This window comes from Thunnus maccoyii, chromosome 14, assembly GCF_910596095.1.
Source record: "Thunnus maccoyii chromosome 14, fThuMac1.1, whole genome shotgun sequence".
NCBI classification, from domain to species: Eukaryota; Metazoa; Chordata; class Actinopteri; order Scombriformes; family Scombridae; genus Thunnus; species Thunnus maccoyii.
This window is the reverse complement of record NC_056546.1, coordinates 13,112,697-13,133,667: the sequence shown is the minus strand read 5'-3', so window position 1 is coordinate 13,133,667 and position 20,971 is coordinate 13,112,697. Positions and strand designations below refer to the sequence as shown.

The 20,971-nt window shown below is 40.4% G+C and overlaps 1 protein-coding gene across 2 annotated transcripts in view; it reads left to right on the top strand.

Moving 5' to 3' along the window:
* The first annotated feature begins 2,133 nt into the window (after positions 1-2,133).
* adam12b (ADAM metallopeptidase domain 12b) overlaps positions 2,134-20,971 on the top strand; it is a 98,337-nt gene continuing 79,499 nt past the window's right edge. For both annotated transcript variants that reach the window (XM_042433791.1, XM_042433790.1), the window contains exons 1-2: positions 2,134-3,245; positions 19,504-19,625. In XM_042433791.1, coding sequence (XP_042289725.1) covers positions 3,137-3,245; positions 19,504-19,625 — 231 coding nt within the window. In that variant the 5' untranslated portion in view covers positions 2,134-3,136. The remainder of the gene's footprint in view (positions 3,246-19,503; positions 19,626-20,971) is intronic.

Here is a 20,971-nt window from a genome sequence, read left to right as displayed (position 1 = left end):
ATGTCTGGCTTACAAAGGAGAACAGTGGCTGAGCTTACATGGCTAATTGTGTACATTCAAGCAGAGCCACTGATTATAAGTGTTTAATCATCTGACATTTCCCTGGCACCCATACTATCTCATCATCTAGCCTCACGGCCATCTCTTTCTGGCAGTGGCTCTCTGTTCTAGGATGGTGACTGTAACATCAATACAAATACTCTCCCCAGTGGAAATCTACAGTACTTATCAAATGTAGACCTTAAAATTGGTCTCACTGACAAATCTTAAGGGTGAGCAACAGGCAACAAAAAAACAGGTGGTCATTCAAAAACACAGACACAACAGAACCAATTCAACGGTTGAGGCTGATAAGCAAATAATAAATGTGTTTTTTCAGGTTCACATTTTAATAAAACTCTTCAGAATTAAAATTATGATGAGGAAGACATTATGACAGTGGGATTTTAAGGACATAACTCATTCAGAGTCACCTAAGGCAAAGCAATGCATGTTTTCAATTTATTTGCAGTTTGCAGCCTCAGTGGAGATGTGGATTGAACTGACGCCTGCACACAGACATCTGCGACTTTTTTGCCTGCAGCGTACGAACACACACTAAAAAAGATTAGACTAAACCAGACCAGGTAGCCTCGGCAAAACACAGATGGGGCCAGATGGTGATGACAGTTCGTCTGTTCGTCTGGGTCTATGATTGTGCGTGTGTGTGTGTGTGTGTGTGTGTGTGTGTGTGTGTGTGTGTGTGTGTGTGTGTGTGTGTGTGTGTGGACACAGAGATAGTGAGCAAGAGACTGTCATCCCAGGGGTACTTTGACAAGAGGGGTGGCTTTTTCTATGCTCATACTTAAATTGAATGAGGACAGTTAATTTCATCTATGCATTTACAACCTCAGTCATTACAAATGCAAATTGCAGGGATAAATGTTAACATAGATAGATTTATATGAAATCCTAGTCCAGATCCTAAAGTTTCCACAGATGTCAAGATTAAATGTGTAGTGAATGATCCACAGTTCATCTAGAATTTGATTTCCATTTGATACAATGCAGACACAATAAAAAGCACCTTGGGTTTGAATATTTCATTAACTATATACTGTAGTTTCAAGACAGTGGTTTAACGAGCAGAAATATTAATGTGTGATATTGTCATACAGCGGAGAAAAATGTTGGGAACTCGTGGCTCAACAGGTTAAAAGCTTCTGATTATTTTTTTGAAATGTCAGTTTGTTAATCCCACCAGCATACATGCAAAGATGTCAGGACCATAGTCAGACTAGTGAACCACATAGGGGCTCTGCCCTTTTCAATGTATTTTTTTTTTTTGGTTTTACTTTTATGTATTTATTTATTTATTTTTTGTAGCCCATTGGTTGTGTTTCTGAGGCTGCATCCATCATATCTAAAGAAGAGGGAGCTAGGGGAGGAGTCGCTCATCTTCATCTAGGGGTCCACAGTAGATCAAAAACAACAAAGTTTAGCACACCAAAGAGCTGCAGAGACTGAGCCTGAGAGACATTGTAGACTGAAACAGGGAGATATAGATCACAGTTATTATCCATATGTTTGCCAATTTGTTATATAGAAAATAGATAAATAAATGTCGAAATTAGAAGTCTCATCCATTGTATACTTGTTGATTGTCATATCAGTAGTTTTGTAAAGTCTAGAAAAGATTGGCCGTCGTGATGGGCCCTCAATTAATACGGTTCATTTATATAGTGGCATATGTGTCTGTAACAAAAGAAATACTATATAGTCAGACCACATCTGTTGTGTTTTTACCACGGTACTGGTGATGCAAATCTGGCTCTAAACAGTTCAGAGGTGCCACAAGAAGAGGAAATGTTGATCGATAAACTGTACTAAAGAAAGGTTTGTGGTTTATAATTTGTCCTGTACTCCCTGTTCTGTTCTTTTAATAAACATTGGTACAGTAGGGGCCTCAAAGCACAGAGTCCAAATTATGCAGAGATAGAAATGTGACAGACACATGACTGGCAGGAGTTCTTCTCCTCATATGCAAACTGTCAGTCTGTGTTCATCATCTGGAACCAACCTACATGGCAGGAGAGCAACTCTCCCATGAGAATTACCCTCGTAAATGGCCTTTCTGGTTACACAGCCATCCGTGAAGTCTGTGGATATGAGCCGGCTAGCCAACAACTAACCAGCTACAAACGCAACCAAACATAAAAAAAATACTGTAAGCTAGCTGTGCCCAGAAGGAGTAGAGATGTTGCCCCAGCTGTGACCTCAGCACTTCATGGGTTGCTAGGTTACACATCGTTCCTAAGCAACCATAGGAAAAAAGTCAAAATATTGGGCCTATATGTTTTTTTTCCAAGTGTTATCCAGCAGCTGAGTATTTTCAATGTATTTTTGTTATCCATCAGGTGTTTTCTGTTTGCCCTGAATGACATTTAATACAAAATTTGACCATGACTATCTGCTCTTGGGTGTCCATTGGATGTCCACTGCGCTAGCTGTGGCAAATCGCAATGTGGCAGAATATTTTACCTTTCTTTTTGAATTATCAGAGACATCCTTAATGATTCTTGGTGTGTATTTGGACATGGGCTTTTTCTAAATGAAACAGTTGACCTTACCCGGGGTAAGTGTAAATGGGACGGGTAAGAAAGATCGCATTTGACAACAGATTGGGTTGAATATATCTGGCGCTAGGACCCGGCAGAGTCTGTAGCGCACATGGCAGTGTGTGGCTGCTCTGGTACGACTGGATGGAAAGTCCGCTTCTCTACTCTCACACATCTCCTCTCATTCTGTCTTTTCTATCGCTCCCTGCAATGTCCCTCTCACATGAGCAACACGTCCACACAAAAACATTCAGCTAACACATGTATTTGCACGTCTTTCCCCAGACCTTTGCGCGACAAACGTCTGGTGTAGTACGGAAAACTTTTTGACAGCTTCTGTCTAGGAGTGACAGCCTGCCGCATCTCGTTGGGAGTCTGTTAGGTGAAGATTTTTTTTTCTCCCCCCTTTTACTACTGTTGATTGCTCTGACCCGTTTCTCCACCCTGTCACCTGTGTGGAGTGTTTAGTCTTGCTGCATTAATAACGCAGTCCCGACCGGAGCGCTTTCCCCGGTTTCACCCCACCGAGCCCGGGCATCATGAGAAGCTGGCGGCGGCGGAAGAACTTTGCTTTTCTCATCTTCGCTCTCCGCATCTGGTGCCTGTCCACGGCAACAGAAAATGCTGACAACAAGGTTTACAAGGAGGGTAAGTAAAGGCAACATAACTGTTAAGACATAAGTCATTAATTGTCTGTATTTCTGCTGATATTGAGCCACAGTTTGGTCATCTGAACATGAATTTGTGTTTGGGCTGGATTTCTTTTATGTCTCATTGGGAAACACACTCTTGACAGTGCAAGCAGCTTTGTAGGGTTGTTCAATATGTTAAAGGAATAATCACCCTCTTTTTTCATGGATCTACTTGATGGGAGACTTAAAACACCCATGTTTCACACCATTTTTGTCATTTCTCTTTACATGAAGCTCTATTCATTGTCATGCTGTGCATTTCACATTTGTGGCAGACAGAGGGGCAGACAAGAGTTTGTTATTTTAGATCCATCTTGCTGCTCAGATGGAACAATAAAAGGAAGTCAGACTGCTGTCGGATGGACAGATGAGTTTAACATCCAAGCAGGATATAGCCTCATCTTTAGGTTGTAAATATAAACTAAACAGGATGTTGTTACTCAGATGCTATATTTAATCTTCTGAATGAATAAGTCATTGATAACAGGGTGCTGTGTGTATGGGACAGAGCACGTGCCAAGATTCAAATGCTTGTTTGTTTTTTAATGTGTACGTGTGGCTGGGTCCGTAGTAGCAAGATAAAGATAGAAAAAAAAATCCTCTTCGCAGGTTTACCCTCTGAAAAGCACAGGGTCAAAACTGTCAGACTTGTTTATATGGACTTGACAAGTCAGCAACTCAGGATCCAGTAAGCTTCAATTATAGAAAAAGGATAACAAATAATAGTAAAAAAGATATCGCTCAATCTCAGGTGACTTAAATACAGTACATTACCTTTGTAAAGTGTGCTACCAAGATGTCATCATCACAGTGTCGCATCAGTGCATAAGGCACAGAATGCACACAAGTCATGAGAAGATAAAAATATTCACACTATGGCAAAAATAGAGGTTTGGATCATGTCTTGAATGCATTCACCAAGCAAATGTTAACTGGAAAGGTAGGCCACACATTTTCTTTAAAAAATGCACACACAGGGCTGTGCATTGTTACTGATTCGGTGCAAACAACAACATGAAGCCCGAGGAATCGGGGATGCATCATTATACAGTTTATTGCAAAGCTCCCCTGAAAATTATCCACACTAGCAGACAAGTAGAAAGATGCCGTTCAGGAGATGTTTACTGCACACATCATCTCAGAGTGGGGGGTCATTAAAGCTCTCACTCAGAGGGTTAGCTGATATATGAATGCAGGGAGTAAAAATAGTTTTAAGGGGTAGTGTGAGTATTGAAATAGGGCAGTATGCACCCAGAGCTTGAGGTGGAAGAAAAATAAGTGCCAGTTCTCCCCCTATTCACATGTTGGCCTGTGTATCGGCTGGTATCAGCAAATCATTAAGTATTAGGCTACATTCTGAATTTGTACAGTAAATAAAAGATTGCTGATGTTCACAACATAAATGTATTCAATCAAGGGGACAACCATTTCAATTATTAGAGTAAAAAATAATTAACTATGTACACTAGCTTTAGTGTATGCCAAAAGAGAAAAGCAGGTAGGTGGGAACAGGTGAGCATCACATATTGCCCCCTGGGTAATGCAGTTTATTTATGGCCATTATGAATTACTCAGAGAACCTGATATGGAGAGTACCGGCCAGTAGTGTAGGCAGAAATCACAGTGTGGGTCGACACAGAGAAAACTAGGTGGGCCTAGCCCATCCAAGACCAATCATAGGCTACTATTAGGTTCTGAAACGCATAAATTAACCAAAATAGGCCATTACAACTATACTTGCCTGAATGCACCACAGTTTAATTATACAAGCCTTATACATCATCAGAGGCAATGTTACAGGCACCGAGACGAACATTAACAGCATCGCATATAGCCTGGCACAGTGGCCACATATTCACACACACACACAGCTGACAGACGCAACAGCATCATTAATCAAGCATATGGATAGAGGTACACCGGCACCAACATGCTCAGTAATGTTAAAAACGACACTTGAACATAGCCTGGCACGGTGGCCATATAAACCACACACACACACACACACACAGATGGCAGATGCAGCAACATCAGCATAAAATCCAATAGCACACCCAACAAAAACAATACGCAATAAACAATATTATTGAAATAGGCAATAGGCTACATCAGTCCGAGCATACAGTTTGAGCAGAAACAGAGCAAATCTAAGTGCGAGCAGGGGCTATTTAAGTGCAAGGACTGATGTTGAGGGAAAGAATTACGAAAAATGAACATGAAATTAATAAATCATGCTCTCAAATTGAAAGACCATGCTCTTGAATAAAGATAGGAGAAAAAGCCACATAAACTTCCTCAGTCTCCTCAGGAAATAGAGCTGCTGGCGAGCTTTCTGGACCATGGCGTTTGTGTGTAGTGACCAGGAGAGGTCCTCGGGGATGTGCACAGCAAGGAATTTGAAGCTGCTGACCTTTTTGACCTCAGCATCACCAATGTGGATGGGGAGGTGTCCGTCCCACTGCTGTCTCCTGTAGTTCACAATCATCTCTTTAGTTTTATTGACGTTGAGAGAGAGTTTGTTGTCCTGACACCAGCTGGTTTGTGTCTTCACCTCTCTCTGATGGTCATATCGTTCTCACATATGTATTCCCTTTGTCCAGGTGGGTAAGGGTCCAAGTGGCAGAAAGGGGATGCCACGGTGAGGAATTTTTCCTGCTGATAAATTTGTGACAACACTGGTGTTACCAGTTACCCCAGACATTTTACAAGATAAGATATTCATCAATGACGCTTAATGTCTGTAGAGCGCTTACTTTGAGCTTTAACTTTATATTTTTAGTTTACATCTTTCTCTTACTCAAGAGTTAGTGTAGGCAGGCTTCAGGCTGCTGCTTTTCAGGATCACCAGTTGGTCCTCCTCCGTGTACAGCAGAGTACAGTACCAACAGTAGGATGGAGCAGTGGTCTGCCTTTCCAAAAGCAGGGCGGGGAAGGGGTTTATAGCAGTCTCTGAATGGGGTGTAAAAGTGATCCAGAGTCTGCTCTCCTCTGGTGGGGAAAGTGATATGTTGATAGTATTTTGGGAGAGCTTTCTTCATGTTGGCTCCAGAATGGAGAATGATCAAGATACAACAAGGCAGGGTTCAACGTTAATGTTTTTTTTCACTCGCCCAGTCGGGCAAGTGGATCAGAAATCTACTTGCTCGGAGTCAATTTTTACTTGCCCCTGTACAAATAGTTTTATTTATTAGCGGTTATCCAGTAACAACAAAGACTAAAGTTAATTGTCATGTTTAATCTTTATTTAAATAAATGAAGCAGAACAAGGACACAGAGTGTCATAGATGCGAAGAAACAAACATTCTTGCATATCAAAAATGGTATGACCCATCTCCTATATTTCACTGAACAGTAAATTGTTTTGATCAGCCCAGTTTTTTTTAAATTATGGAATAGACTCCCTAACCCGATGGCAAATACATTTTTTAGACTCATTTCTTCCACTCCAAGCTTCCTGATTTCCCTTTTTAATGTTTCTTGTTCCAAGAGTATTTATGGCAGTGAAAACTTAGATGCACCACTGACTCCTCTATTTGACTGTGCTCACATAATCCTGAGGCAAGTTTGTTTCACGCATCACAATACTAGCCTACTCAATTCTTGATTGGCCAATGACGCGTGCCACTATTCTCCGATGCATGCAAGGGGAGGGGGCTATGCTGTCTGCCAGAGAACAAGAACGTAATTTATGATACGACGATGATTGAAAAAAAACATTGAAACACTTTTTATTTATTTATTTATTTTTTTAACTTTTTTTTTTTTTTACCACTTGCCTGATTGGGCAAGTGAGTTGCTAGATTTATTAGCCCAATGTGGCATTTTACTTGCCCTGGGGAATCGGGCAAGCCTTATTTTTGAACAATGCAAGGGATCCTAATTTTCAAGTAATAAAGAATTGTAGGTGAAAGATGAAAAGCATTTACACATTAGTAGAACAGAAGGGACCACAAAGTGCCTGGGAGTGCAAGATGGGACTGAATAAAAGTGTTAAAGTGTTTAGGTGTACAGAGTCCAGGTTGTAGTAAACTGATTGGTAGGTACACAGGCCATTATGGTTTGGCCCAACAGTGGCCTAAATCCAGCCCAACTGGTTGCCAGACTGGAGCCAGATTTGTGATGAATGCCCAACTTGGGTCAATACCATGGGCTGACACTAGGCTGGCCCAAAGCTAGCCCGAGGGCTGCTAACTGAAACAGATTCTCAGCCCAAATCAGCCCAAGTCTATCCCCCCGAAACTCAGCCAAATCAACAGCCATATATGGAGCAGAGCCGACTGACACTCACTCCTCCCTTGCCAGAACACCTTTCTGCTTGCCAGCATTCAGCTGCAATCGGCCACCTGGACAGAGTTCAAAAATTGTGTTGTGGTAGCATTTGCTGAAGTGATGCATCAGATAATAAGGACTTTCTCTGGAGGGATTTTGAAAGTGTCCTGTTGAGTGTATCCTGGCTTTGCTATTGAGTATTTTAATGTAAATATTCAACAAGTGAAAGCACTGTATTAATTCAAGTTTACTATGAGATCAAAATAAAATCCTAATTATTGAGTACATAAACAAACGCACACAATGCCCCAATAAGCATAGGTTTAATTTTTGAGAAACACTGTAGAAAATATATCTTTTTATGGAATTTACAGCACTGTAGCATTCAAGTTATTTGGTTTGTACACATAAATGTCTCATATTGTCCACAACCTGAAAGATTGACACCTGTCATTTTACATCAGAAAGAACACTGGATGCATCTTCCTAGAATAATAACACATTTCTTGTTTCAAGCCAAAATAACTACCTCTGTATAAATATTAAATTTTGGAAAAACATTCTATAAAAGAATCTGCAAAGTTAAAAGTCAGGTGATCAGTTGATTATAGTTGAATCGGCCGTCTGCTCATTAGCTTTCAAAAAAGTTGTTTATATTTATGACTGGACTACATTTGAGAAGCCATTTGTGAGTTCTTAAATCAAGCGTTATTGCCCTTCAGAGCTCAACTGCCTTCTGAACTTTTGCAGCAAAAATAAAAGAAGTCTCATAAGGGCAATAATCAAACAGGCTGTGTTTACTGATCTTTGATGAATCGCTCTGTCTGTGGCTCTCTGTCTCTGTCGGGCTCTCTTTGTCTCTCCTCTGAATATCAACTGCTTTTCTGAGGGTCTGATCTCCTTTTCTAGGCAGAGGAAACTCAATAAATAATTAGGGAGAGAACCAAATGACCTGGATTAGATTTGTGGATATCATCTGGTCAGACCGCGGCATCAGACAGAATTAATTAGAGAGATTAGAATGTCCGTGTTGTCTAAACAAATTGGCAGAGAGGAGAATGAAACTGCCCTGAGTGGCCTGAAACATAGAAATTCACTCCCTTCTCTCTCTGAGAAGCATAGCCCACCTTTCAGCACAGTTTCCTGGGATGTAACTCACACCTATCCTCCAGTCTGTGGTGGAACGCTGACGTATGGCTGCCATTTGGTTAAAACAACCCCTTTCTGCTAAAGCCATTTAGGAAATAATCTCACCCTGGTCGGTCTTTCAAAGCCTTGGGGTGGCTGTCGCTTGACATTTTGAGGACAGGCTGGCATTGATTTGTTGGCCACGAAGGAATGACAGACACAGTTAGGAACGTCTCCCTCTGTTAAGCATCATTGGTCATTATAGCCATCAGTGTGATTTAGCTTCCTCCTGCTCACCACGTGCCTCTTTGCCCAAGATATAATAGATAAACCGATGTTAGGAGACAACAACATTAGCTGATGAATAAACTGGCGGCATGCACGACTTGGAGACGCATACTGCTGTGTAATAATGTGAGAAACTAACATGCACACATGGAATAATGCTCTGAGCATTTCCAGATGTCATGAGTGAAATGAACGAGACAGTGGAAATGAGGGAGAGTGAAAAGAAAGATGTGAGATTTGTGAAACTGTGAGAAATCTGTGTTTTAGACAACAACAGATCTGCAGACCCCCCCTCCCACACACACACACACACACCTGCAGAGCCCAGAGAAACGGCACTCACACAGTCACTCACACAGTCATAGGTGTGATGGACGAGGTTGAGTGCATTTCCCCCAGATCTGCATCAGCTGTGAGAGAACCAAAAGAGACATAGAGACAGGTGCAAAAGCATTCACAAACCTTTCTTTTTCATTTACCAAATTGATTGAATGTGCTATAATTCCTGTGAAGCTCAGGTATTTTGTTTTGGGACACAGTTTGTTTTTTTTTCTAAAATGAAGAAAAATGTGTTATTATTTTTTTGTGGAGCGAAGAAAGAAAGGGAACACGGAGACGCTGCTGTCACAACTTATCTGTGAACAGCTAGTTGTTGGTATTTACACTAGAATACAGAGTGACGACAGATATCGGGTTTGCGAGAGGTGCACACATACCGACGTCGATTCTCACATTTGAAATGAATGACAGGTTAGAGGTGTAGTGGAAGAAATTGGGGAATATTTTGGCTTACACAAAGGGGTTGGTGAAAACATGAATTCTTTAGAACAGTAGTTTCTTGTTTGTTTCTTTTTCTTTGACAGAGTGTCCATCTGAAAAAATACTAAGTTTTGCTTGGATGAGAGCGAGTACAGAACAAGAAAGTGGACTGATGCAACAACATGATTCGGGTTTGAGACTCACGCGGTTGCACAGTGGGCTGGACCACCAGGATTGACCTACATCAATAATTTCACATCAGAAAGGTCATCACACCTCTGTGTCAGAGTATTTGCTGTTAGCTGTTGTTGAGTGGGGTCCTGCCATGCTCTTGGACTGCCTGCCTTTATATTATGGAAGCTTTTGATGGAGGGAATAGAGGCTGTTTTGAGAGAGTATTATACAAAGTTAAGACCTGAAAGGTAGAGGTTGGTTGTGCTTTGCCTCCAGCAACTTGGGACCTCTTGATACTTGTGTATAAGTGTGTGTGTGTGTCTCATGGAGGTGGATGTATGTGCACATACATTTGCATGCTTCTCAAAATCCTGACAAATATGAACCGTTTTATTGTTTGTTGTTTTTGGAGGTGAATATAAGTGTATACAGTATCTTTTGGATGAATATGATGACATAAATAAAAAATCCATATTAGTGGGAGTTTGTCTTACCCCTCAAATGACTATTAGGTGACCTAGCATGCGTGATAAGTTCCTGTTAATCCACAAATCCTCCAAGCTGAAATCCCCATAGCGCTGAGACATAATGCCCAAATCTGTGCAAGACAAGATGGGAATTGGCTTTTCCACTGTTGCTCCCACAGGATGGAACTGGGACATAAAGGCAAATCTCACTAGCCCATCCTGAGGAGTATCCTATTACCATTATTTCACTGTGAGCTGCTGACCTCGTAGCTTACTCTGTCAAGCCAGTAATGGACTGCTCTGTTTGTAATGGATCTGGGGGGGTCACACATCCAGAATTATCACCTCCTCAACTTCACTGCTAATTACTACAGTGTGTCATCACTGAGGAAAGTGAGCGATGAGAGAGTTGATAGAAGAGAGGATTGTTGAAATGAAGCAATGAGGGAATACTCAAATTCTCAAATCCTGCAAAGGGCATTGGGACTCTTTGTTTGTATTTGTGCCTGTCGGACCTATTTTCTCTCTTTCTCTCAGCCTAACTGGGTTCCTTGGTTTCTCCCACTGTGAATAAGAAGAACATAATGTTGTTCCTCAGTGGAAGGCAAATCTTACACCTCCCTGGTTTCTTTCTTTATCTATGTGATTTTGTTTTGGAGAGCTTATCACATCCAAAGAACCCTTTCCTGCCTTCCACACAAGAGGCTGGTGGTAGAGGAACCAGAGGGTTATAATACATTATTTAACAATGTATTTTTGTGGCTATATGTGTATTTGCATTCTGTAATTGCCTCTGTATATAGTAGTTTTCTTTGTTTCTGGCCACCTTTCCTGCAATGAATGCATGTATGTGATACAGAAGACAAACGTTTGGACACTTAACGTAACGAACTTAACGAACATGTTCAATCATGAATTAAGTATTACCATGTCAGGCAACTATGTTGACTGGCTTATTTATTAAAACAAAGTGAGGTAATGAATTTCTCAGCTCACAGTTTGTTTAGCTGCCCTGCAAATAGATCTTATTCTGTCCACTGACAGAGTAGCTACACAAGGTGTGGTTGCTTCCCCCAGTGGTCAATACATGTTTCATTTCAAACAGAGCTCCAGGACCTGTATTATTATTATTTTTAAACACTTCATTTAGTAATTCATGCCATTTAGACAAAAGTGGGACCAATATTATTAAAATGTACTTGCTGTTTCCACCAGTAACCACAGGTGTTGCCAAATCTGTTGATATGGGCAACAGTTGCCTATTTACATAACCAACAGATATAGAGAAATATACAGTATGCATTCATTTTGAGTTGTGTTTTTGGTTGCCTAATGAATGTAATATAGCTCCAATATTCACTCTCCTTTTAGCTTTGTTTTACTATCCACCAACTCCTGAGGGAAAATTTAGCTGCTAAATGCTCAATTGTGTTCTTCTTGTAATTGCTAACTTTGTCTGTTATCCATTTGGTGCTGGGCAGATAGTGTGGAGTGGGTTCATCAGAGCTTTTTTTGCTGAAACGACACTGATGAGAGTGTTGAGAGTGAATCAGTACAGTAAAGGTACGGCTGTAAATACAAAATAATGAGCTGAAAGACGGTGTGAAGCTCCATAGAGCTGCGGAGTCAGGAGATAATTAACCGTGGGTTCATCACTATGAGTGAAACCACTCACACATTTGATCATTTGTTAATATAAAAATATTGATCCACTCAAAAGTGTGTTTTTCTTGTTCATTCAGTTGGATGTTTTGAGCTTCACTGTGCAGAATGATGTATGCGCAGAGTTTGACATTTGAAGGCTGTTTTTCACATCCATCTGCTCAAAGTGGAAAGTTTCTGTGCTAATTAAAAATCTGAAAAGGAGTGGGCCTATGAGCAGGATTTGTGACATCACAAATAGTTTGTAAGCCAATCCTGGACCAATATTCAAGTTACACAAGTGTGATGTGGAAACTTTGTGCACATACACTGAGAATTGACTTTACAGTGAAGCAGGAGACATCTTGTGTCCAGTAGTTAAGTTTCTAAAATGAACAATATTTGCATATATATAGATTTTGGAATTTGTAATGAGGGAGAAGGAGTAGATGACATTTTGAAGGATTTTAACAAGACTATTGAACTTTTTTTGTGGAAAAACCATATCAGACACAAATTATTATTCCAAGTAGAGTATTTTATACACATCTTAAAACATGTCTGGAGGGAATCTTTAAGGATTTTTACAGCATAGAAATTTCTCTGTACTGAAGTAAAATCAAAAGTAAAAGCTTTGGACAGACAAGCGTTTACTCTCCTATAAAAAACTACAACATTACTCGAATATCAGTTTTGGATCAGGAGTGTAACTTGAGAACAATATTGTTCTTTTTTGACACTTTCTAATGTTTCTGTAATAAACACTTGTATTTACTTTTGATTTACATAGTTACATGAAATTGTTGTAGTATCTAGTATTTCTTTTCCATGTGGACGCCAGAAGGAGTAACTGATATACAGTAGCAACAGCTTATGGGGATTCAAATAAATAATCAAGTAAACATCAAAGTCCCACCACAGTTATCCATCCACTTGAGTCTCTCATGTAAAAATTTTTTGCAGTGAAAGCAGAATTACTGAAATTGCCTGAAAAATATACATGAAAAAAAACTACATACAGTGAATATAGTAACATGATTAACTGCAACTGGTTTCTTCCAGATAAAAATAGAAAGCTGAACCAGGGTTAAGGCAAAAACCTAATTTCATAATTTTGTCTTTCTAACATAATCGCTAAATAAATCTACTAAAAATATAATAACATTAAAATAAACAAAAGACAGACTCTGAGAGAGTACTCAGAGTCTGTCTTTGAACATTGATTGCTAGTGCCTGGAAATTACTGCTCTGACCAGTGTCATGTTGAATATACTGTAATTTCCATCTATTGCTGGAGAACATGAACCAACATAGTGTGAGCTACAGTTCATTATGCTGCTCAAGATGAAACACAGACATGAAAAATACATTTGTACATTTATTCTCTATGGAGCCAAAAAGCCTGTACGTGTATTTCACTGGATGACTTATTTTATTAGTTGAAAGTCTTTTCTTTTAAGTTGCTTCAAGCGAAAAAACATCAATTCATATGCAGCAAAGTAGCTGGCACTTCAGAGAGCTACAGCTGTACTCCTTTTTTAAACAATGCTGTCTACTTTTTGCATGTCTTTTATTAGTCTAGGAACATCATGTTGAAGATGAACTGTGTCAGCATTGTTTTTTTTTTCACTATTTATAAGAGGGATTTTAACATGAATTGTAAAATGCTCTCTTTGATGTGTTGGAAGGAAGAGTGTTTGTTATGAAAGGAAACCCAGGCTTTATTTTAGTTCTCTTGTTTCACACTGTGACAAGACTGAACAACCTATTATATGGCAGACAGTTCTTAGCATTATATTGATATCTCACTTCTTTGAGTGACTCAGACTTCTTGCTAATTAAATAAATGTCAGGGCAACCTCTCAGGTGTCGCTGTCTAAATGATATTGAAGGCGTAGTTAGATGCCATTTTTTTTTACTTCCAGGAACAGCTATATTAAGAAAATCATGAGCTCTACTATCAGAGCTGCCTCATTCGCCATTCTCTTTAAGGGCCCTTAACAGTATATCCGAGGGCACAATGTAGGTGTAGCATCCGTTGCCGTATTTAGGTCAGTGGTGTTTTCGTACAGAATCAGTAATTGGATGTAGACTCCCGCTATGGTGTAAGGTGTTTGTAGAGCGTTCTTTCTTCCACTTTGACCTAAAAGATGAAAACATTTTAGCATCTTTAATCCTCGGGTTTCTCGTGTAAAAGATTGTAGACCTCGGAGCATCTGAAGCAGAAGTAAGAAAACACCACAGGCACTAAGGTCTTCATTGAATCAGAGCACTCGAGCAGCACTTTTCTTGTACGTTCTTTCCTCTTATTGCTCATTCAGATACTTACAGTATTCCATGTGCAACCTTTGTGACCGTGTGTGATGTGTATATCAGTCGCGTGATTGTAGATATTTTATATTTGTATTGGTGTAGCATACTTCTTAATGACCAATGACCCTCACCAGTGACCCTTTTTGACAACTATTAATTGCTGGTAATTTCATTTAGAGAGCTTGCATCAGTCAAGCGTTTACTTAGCTCAAGGGTTTATTTTGTCCTTACACACGCAAGCAAATAAATGTCAAAGCTTTGGATTTACTCAGAGGAATAGTTTGACATTATGGGAAATTCGCTTATTTGTTTTCTTGCGGAGAGTTAGATGAGAAGATCGATACTACTCTCATATTTGTCCATTTAATATAAAGACCACAAGCAGGAGACAGTTATCTTAGCCTAAAGACTGGAAAAAGAAACAAACACTGCCTACCAGCACCTCTAAAGCTCAATATTTCTTGTTCGTTTAATCTGTACAAAAATGAAGTGTTTTACAGGGGGGTTATGTGCAGGACTGTTTCTTGGCTGGGTGCAGTGACTTCCTGCAGTTTTGTTGTCACCATGAGGTTACTGTTTCCACCTGTTTTCAGTCTCCATGTATAAGTTGAGCTAACTGGCTGCTGGCTCCTGCTCCATATTGAATGGACAGATATGAGAGTGGTGCTGCTCTTCTCATTAAACTCGCTGCAAGAAAGCAAATACACGCATTAGAATGTTAAACAATATCCCGGTAATAATTTTGTAAAGCTTATAACCTGTAATGTTCAATTTGCATTGATTTTAATTAGGGATAGTTGAATCGATACCTCTCTGGCAACTGTCTCAACAGAAATGTTATTATAAGCTTTACAAAGGTAGAGTGCATTGCAGAACTGTAGTGTATGGAAAAAGTACAAAAGAAATAACGAACCTGTCCGCATTGATGAAAACACCTATCTCATGTCCATGCAGTGGTTTCACCCTGGCTCAATATGTTGCCATTTTGTGATCAATATGTAAGATCAATACAGTAGGCAATCCCGGAAATGGTTCTGGGTTACATCCAGATTTCCATCGAATCCAGTTGCAACAATTAAACTCAGAACTCACCTGTGCTTGTCAGCGTTTTTGTAAAATAACCTTTATTTTCATGACATTTGTCCTCATGTATAATTGCGGTACCTTCATCTTCCCTTTCTTAGCTAAAAGAGTCTTTTGCAGTGAGTCACTGTTGGCTGAGTCACCTTTTGAGGGCTTTCACACACGCATCACAGGGGCTTGATTGGAGGCTTGGAGGCCTGGTTGTGCAGCAGCTGCTGTGCAGATATTGAACATTAAATCTTTGCCATTATCAAATCCATAATTATAGTTCTTAACCTCTGATCCGCTGTTATTAAAATTCTGTTTACAATGAACTGAAAAGTCACGTCTCTGGGGCCCTGTTGTGTTTCCCCTTTTTTATATTGGAACTGATTTGAAAGCTGTTGACACCAAGCCTGTGTGGTTGAGAGCAGCTATGAGCAACATAAAATATCTGATATTGACAGTATTAAATAGAAGCCTTGTAGTAAGCTTTAGAAAGCATCAGCACTACTAAACAGCCTTGACTATTCCTCCTGGTGTCTCCTGTTTTTCTCTGCTCCTCACCTGATTCCCCTGTTTGTACATTTTCAAAAGTGTCAGCTATGTTTTACATCATTTGTAATGCTGACAAAATAACCTCACCACAAGGTCCATTTAGGAGTTGTTTTAAGGCTTGGGGTTTTTTCCAGTTGTCATAGGATTGATAAATTTTTTTTCCTGATAACTTTAAGTACTCCTCCATGTTGAGCTGAAAAATGTGTTCTTGACCTTGGAAAAGGCAGTTGATAAAACAGAGTTACTTTAGTAGCTGTTATGGAGCTTTCTATCACATGATATTGTGAGATTGTGGTGAGATAATAAAAAAAAAATAAAAACATGCAGGCAATACTAATTTTTCCTTTCCATCAAATACACAGTATGTTGCACATAGTTTTTATGCAAATGTTATTTCAGACTTATCAGACCGCAGATTTCTGAAGTCCCACTGTGACCTTCGCTCCTTCTTGTAGTCCCTAAACACCTTGCCTATAGATTTGCACTTGTCCCTCATCCCCCTATTTTGACCTTCCTTACATTGTTTATTCTCTTGTTCATCTCAAGAGAGGGACTCCATGGTAACACTGTTGATTGGATGGATACAATATAAATGAAAAGCAGTGTATCCCGTTTCTGCCATAGATTAAGGCACAGATGATGCTGCACATATGCATTTTCCAACTATTATTTATGCATGTAGTGTTGCCTTGCTTTGATTCCCCTCATACATACAGTACACCTTCTCCTCCAAAAAGTACATATGCAAGTAAATGTGAGAGTCATCAGGGAATCTCACTGATGCAGCAGGTAGCATGCTAAATGTACTTAATGAGGAGGATTTTGTCCTGAGTCCAGCAGCGCCCTCCTTTTCACAGAAGTAATTGTGGCTCATTTTGTTTATATTGTTGGCTGCGTCACTTCCCTGCTGAGCAAAGTGGACATCAGACCCTGTTTGAATTCATGTTACCTACCAGTTAATTAGTAATACAACTCATGCTCGGAGTGGATTGCTCAAATGGCAGAAAAATATCATCTTTGTTAGATCACCAACATGGAGTTAGCTTTAAAACAGTTCTGGTTTGTGAGGCTATGTAAAGAGAGAGTAGGGGAAAGATGTTTTTGGCTGCCAAACAGACTTTTTGTTTTTTAGATGTGTGACCCGCAGCTCATTCTCCCTTGTGTCCAATGTGGGGATTCAACTGTGGTTGACTTAGCAATCAGGATACTTTCCAGAAAACATATGGGATTAACCCAGTTTTAGTTGGAATTTCAAAGGTTCCCAAAGAGGATGACGCCCATGAGGATGATCATGAATGTCATATTTCTTTTCTGTTTGAAGGAAAGGCTTCTTTCTGGGGAGCAATGACGGATGTTGCATACACACTTTAATCTTTATCCACACTAACACTGGGGCCTGGTGGACACAAAAATGTAGACAAACTCACATACTGTACAGCATGCAGCTCTCTCTCTCACACACAGTACTCATAGACATTATTTGACACATCAGTATGTTTCCAAAAGAAATGCTTGTTGGATTGTGGAACAGCATCTGAAATTCCTGAAGTGGGGAGGCTGCATCCAACATTTTTTGTAACTGACAATCTAATAAGTACAACCACGTCATGCAGTGATTTGCCAGGTGTACGGAAGTGAGAAAGTAAGCAGGATTTATACTTGTTTCTCCTTTTTAATTCTGCACACAACTACTTCTGTCACTCTCCGTGCGAACAAAGGGCAACACCATGAAGCCCTCAAAGAGAGATTATTCAAAAGTGTCTAAATGAATTGTGTCTCTCCCCTCTCCATGACGGCAGGCCTTTGGCCCCGCTTTAAAGTGTAGCCATTCAGAACAGCTATAAACACTTTTGCCTTCAGATGTGGTCGGACGGCCTTTAGTTTCCTCCCCTGCTTTGGTATTGTTTAGTTAACACAAACTCATTCAGCATCTGAGAGATCAAAATGAATTGTGTGAGACACCAGTAGAAGTGCTGAAGTCTTTTATTAACAAGTCTGACTTTCCTTTTATAGCTCCTTTTTAATGGCACTCTAGCCACAGCCTGTGGTCTCATTCATGCTGCTTCATCTGTCTAACGTGGTTTTCATGCACCACTAAAACCAACAAACTACTGTCGGCACATGTTCAAATACCCCATTAAATATAGGAGGTCCCTTTTATGCCCTTGTTAGCTTATTATGCACTGTGGATAAACGGAGACTCTGGGCCACACTGAGAGCACAGGGCAACCGCCGCCGCAGACAGTTTGAAGTTGAAAGAATTGCAGTTGTGTTGGCGCAGGAGTCGTCGCTGAATTTTTGTCTTCAAAGACGAGCAACATCAGACTTTTAAGAGACCAGAGCAGCTGAAAGTGAAGACATCAACCGCCGGGAGGAGAGGAAGAGTAAACAAAAGTATGTCAGACTGAATTTCTGCACAGTGTACTACTGAACTCTTGTTGTACCCCGCGTGACGTTACGCATGCACATTCAGTCACACAAATGCTTTATGTTCTCATCTCAAGGGATTAAGGAACAGGCCTAGACCTTAGAAGTACAGTAAATAGAGACGCAGCGTGCTCTTCGAGTCTTCCTTTGGTGATAGCAGGAGTGTGAAACCTCAAATAACCTCTCCCCTCCCCTCTAACACTCCCTCTTTACTCCATCTCCGCATCTCCTCTGTGGGCTTGTAACATTTATTGGGCTTCACAGGAAGCCTGCTGGGCCTGCTATAATACAGGCATGCTCAAGTTAGGCTGTGGGAGCATTAGGGACAGCCTCAGTTGTCTGTGGGAGAAGAGGGAGGAGAGCTGGGAGAGACGCCCAGAGAGCAGAGGGAATAGTGACTATGATTCCCACATTCTGCTTGAAGCCACCGGTGTGGTTTATTATATTTCATCCTATGCTATATATACATCCCCATACTGTTTGCCTCCCAAATGAGCAGTCTTTTAAAAGCTAATTAGCATAATTGGCTTCTAACTTTACAAATTTTACTTTGGTAAAAGTTAAAAGGAGTAAGATGCTGTGTTTAAGTGGAGAGGAGGAGGAAAAGCAGCAGACTGCAATGCCAGTTTCTGACCTACTATAGTATATTAAGTGAAAGAGGAAAAGAAAATAAGTAGTGGGAAGGACAGTTTCATCCTGCCAGTGTTTTTTTTTTTTTAACTCAATTCCTGTCTGGAGATATAGTAAAGGCTGAGTTCCTCATAAACTGTGAGAGCATGTATTATTGATGCTTGGTTCGTGGCTGTGGTCCTATTGCAGAGGCCCTTTTGGGGACAGTGCATCTCCCCGTAGGAACAAGAATGAGCTTTTCCTCTTTCTCAGCAGCGCAGTCCACAATCTTTAATAGTGCAGCACAGTGTGTCCGAGGCTCTCCTGCCTTTGTTGCAGAATTGAAACATTATTGCTGTGCTTGAATTATTGAGGATATTACAAAGCAGTTTTGACCCATGTTGCTGACCCCGCTGCCTGCCTGCCTGTAAAACAAAATCCACTGTGATGTTTGTAATGTGATGTAAAAATTTCTTTATTCGAGTCAAGGTAATTTGTTCTGATGATCTTTTTTTACAGGAAGTAGTCCAGACAAGACTGAACAGCGAGAGGATGCGGCTAAACCAGAGCGATATGGGACAACTGTACCTCTGCTGCTGAAGGGCACGGAGCGCAGACCTCTCAGCCAGCTCACGTCTGGGGTAAATACTCACAAGGCCATTTAGCAGAACTAGCTCAATGCTTATAACCTGGCTCAGACTGCAGCCTAGCTTATGCCAGTGTGCTTCTAAGAGCTCAGCCAAGTACAGATGTCTGGCTTTTTGTTTGACATAACCACAGTATATACTTCACTCCCCTGTTGCTTGATTTTCTTCAGTAGAAAGTCCCCTCCTTAGCTCTGTTTATCCTGTGTCGGTTCCCTGTTGTGGTTTCTCTCCTTTGTTTTGAATATGTCCTCTTTTGTTTGTTCTATGCAAGTTTGCCCTGTAGGCGATACATATTGTGAAATTATTCCAGCAACTCGTCAGCCTTTCGGCAATTCTACAAGTCAGCGGTGCTCAAACCTGACGCTGTGAGAAAGATTCACAGTAGCGAGCGAGTGAGCATGTCTTTTCTGCACCGTAAAGTAGATGTACATACAATACAGTGCATGTGCACAGTTAAATTAGTGCACTCTGGTCACACGCTTGTGTTCTCGGGGAAAACCAGCGTGTCCCACTTACTACAGCTGGAAAAGAAGCTGTTTGAGATTCGGCATCCCCCACCACAACTTCAGGAAACTTTTCCAGAGGAGGGAAATGCGTAGGTGTTGAGAACTCCCTGAGCAATCAAACATTTTTCCTGGTGCAGGGAAGTTACCATCTGAAAGACTTGTTTTTTCCAGCCAGTTATATGCTCCTTGCTCAAAGTCAGTCAAAAAAGAAGGGCAGTGATGTTAATTACTTTAATTGTCTATCAGCAAACATGTCAAATGACAGACAGGAGGGAAAATACATCTTAAAGCTTTAAAGCATAATTAAGTTAAAGAATTAATTATGTACCCTTTTTTCACCTGACATAAAGCTTTTTTGTTAAGAAGATATAGTGGTTTTACAGTAAGCCATCTACAAACTGACCCTTTCTCAAATTAAACTGACCGCCAGGGCAGCTAGTGATTGTTTTATCAGAGACTGCACTAAGAATTAAACCTCTCAGGATAACAGATTTATTTAACTGGTCCTCGTGCCAGTGGAAGGTTATCAAGCAGTCGTAAAGTATTGCAGAGTCATTACTTACAGTCTTTGCTGGATGGGTGACGTGACATCACACACACACACACACTGACTCTCAGAGAGCTGAGGATCGCCTGGAAAAGAAACTGTATTGGCCTGAAGGCATTGGTCAGCAGACCTAAGAAATGTCACAGTGAAAGAGGCCTGGTCTGAAATATAAACTGATGATAAATGTCTATTCCTCACTGTGCACATCTAATATTTTATATTCCTCTGTGCTAGTACGGACATATCAATCATTTTTCTTGATTTTTTTTTAACTTTCTTAACTTTTT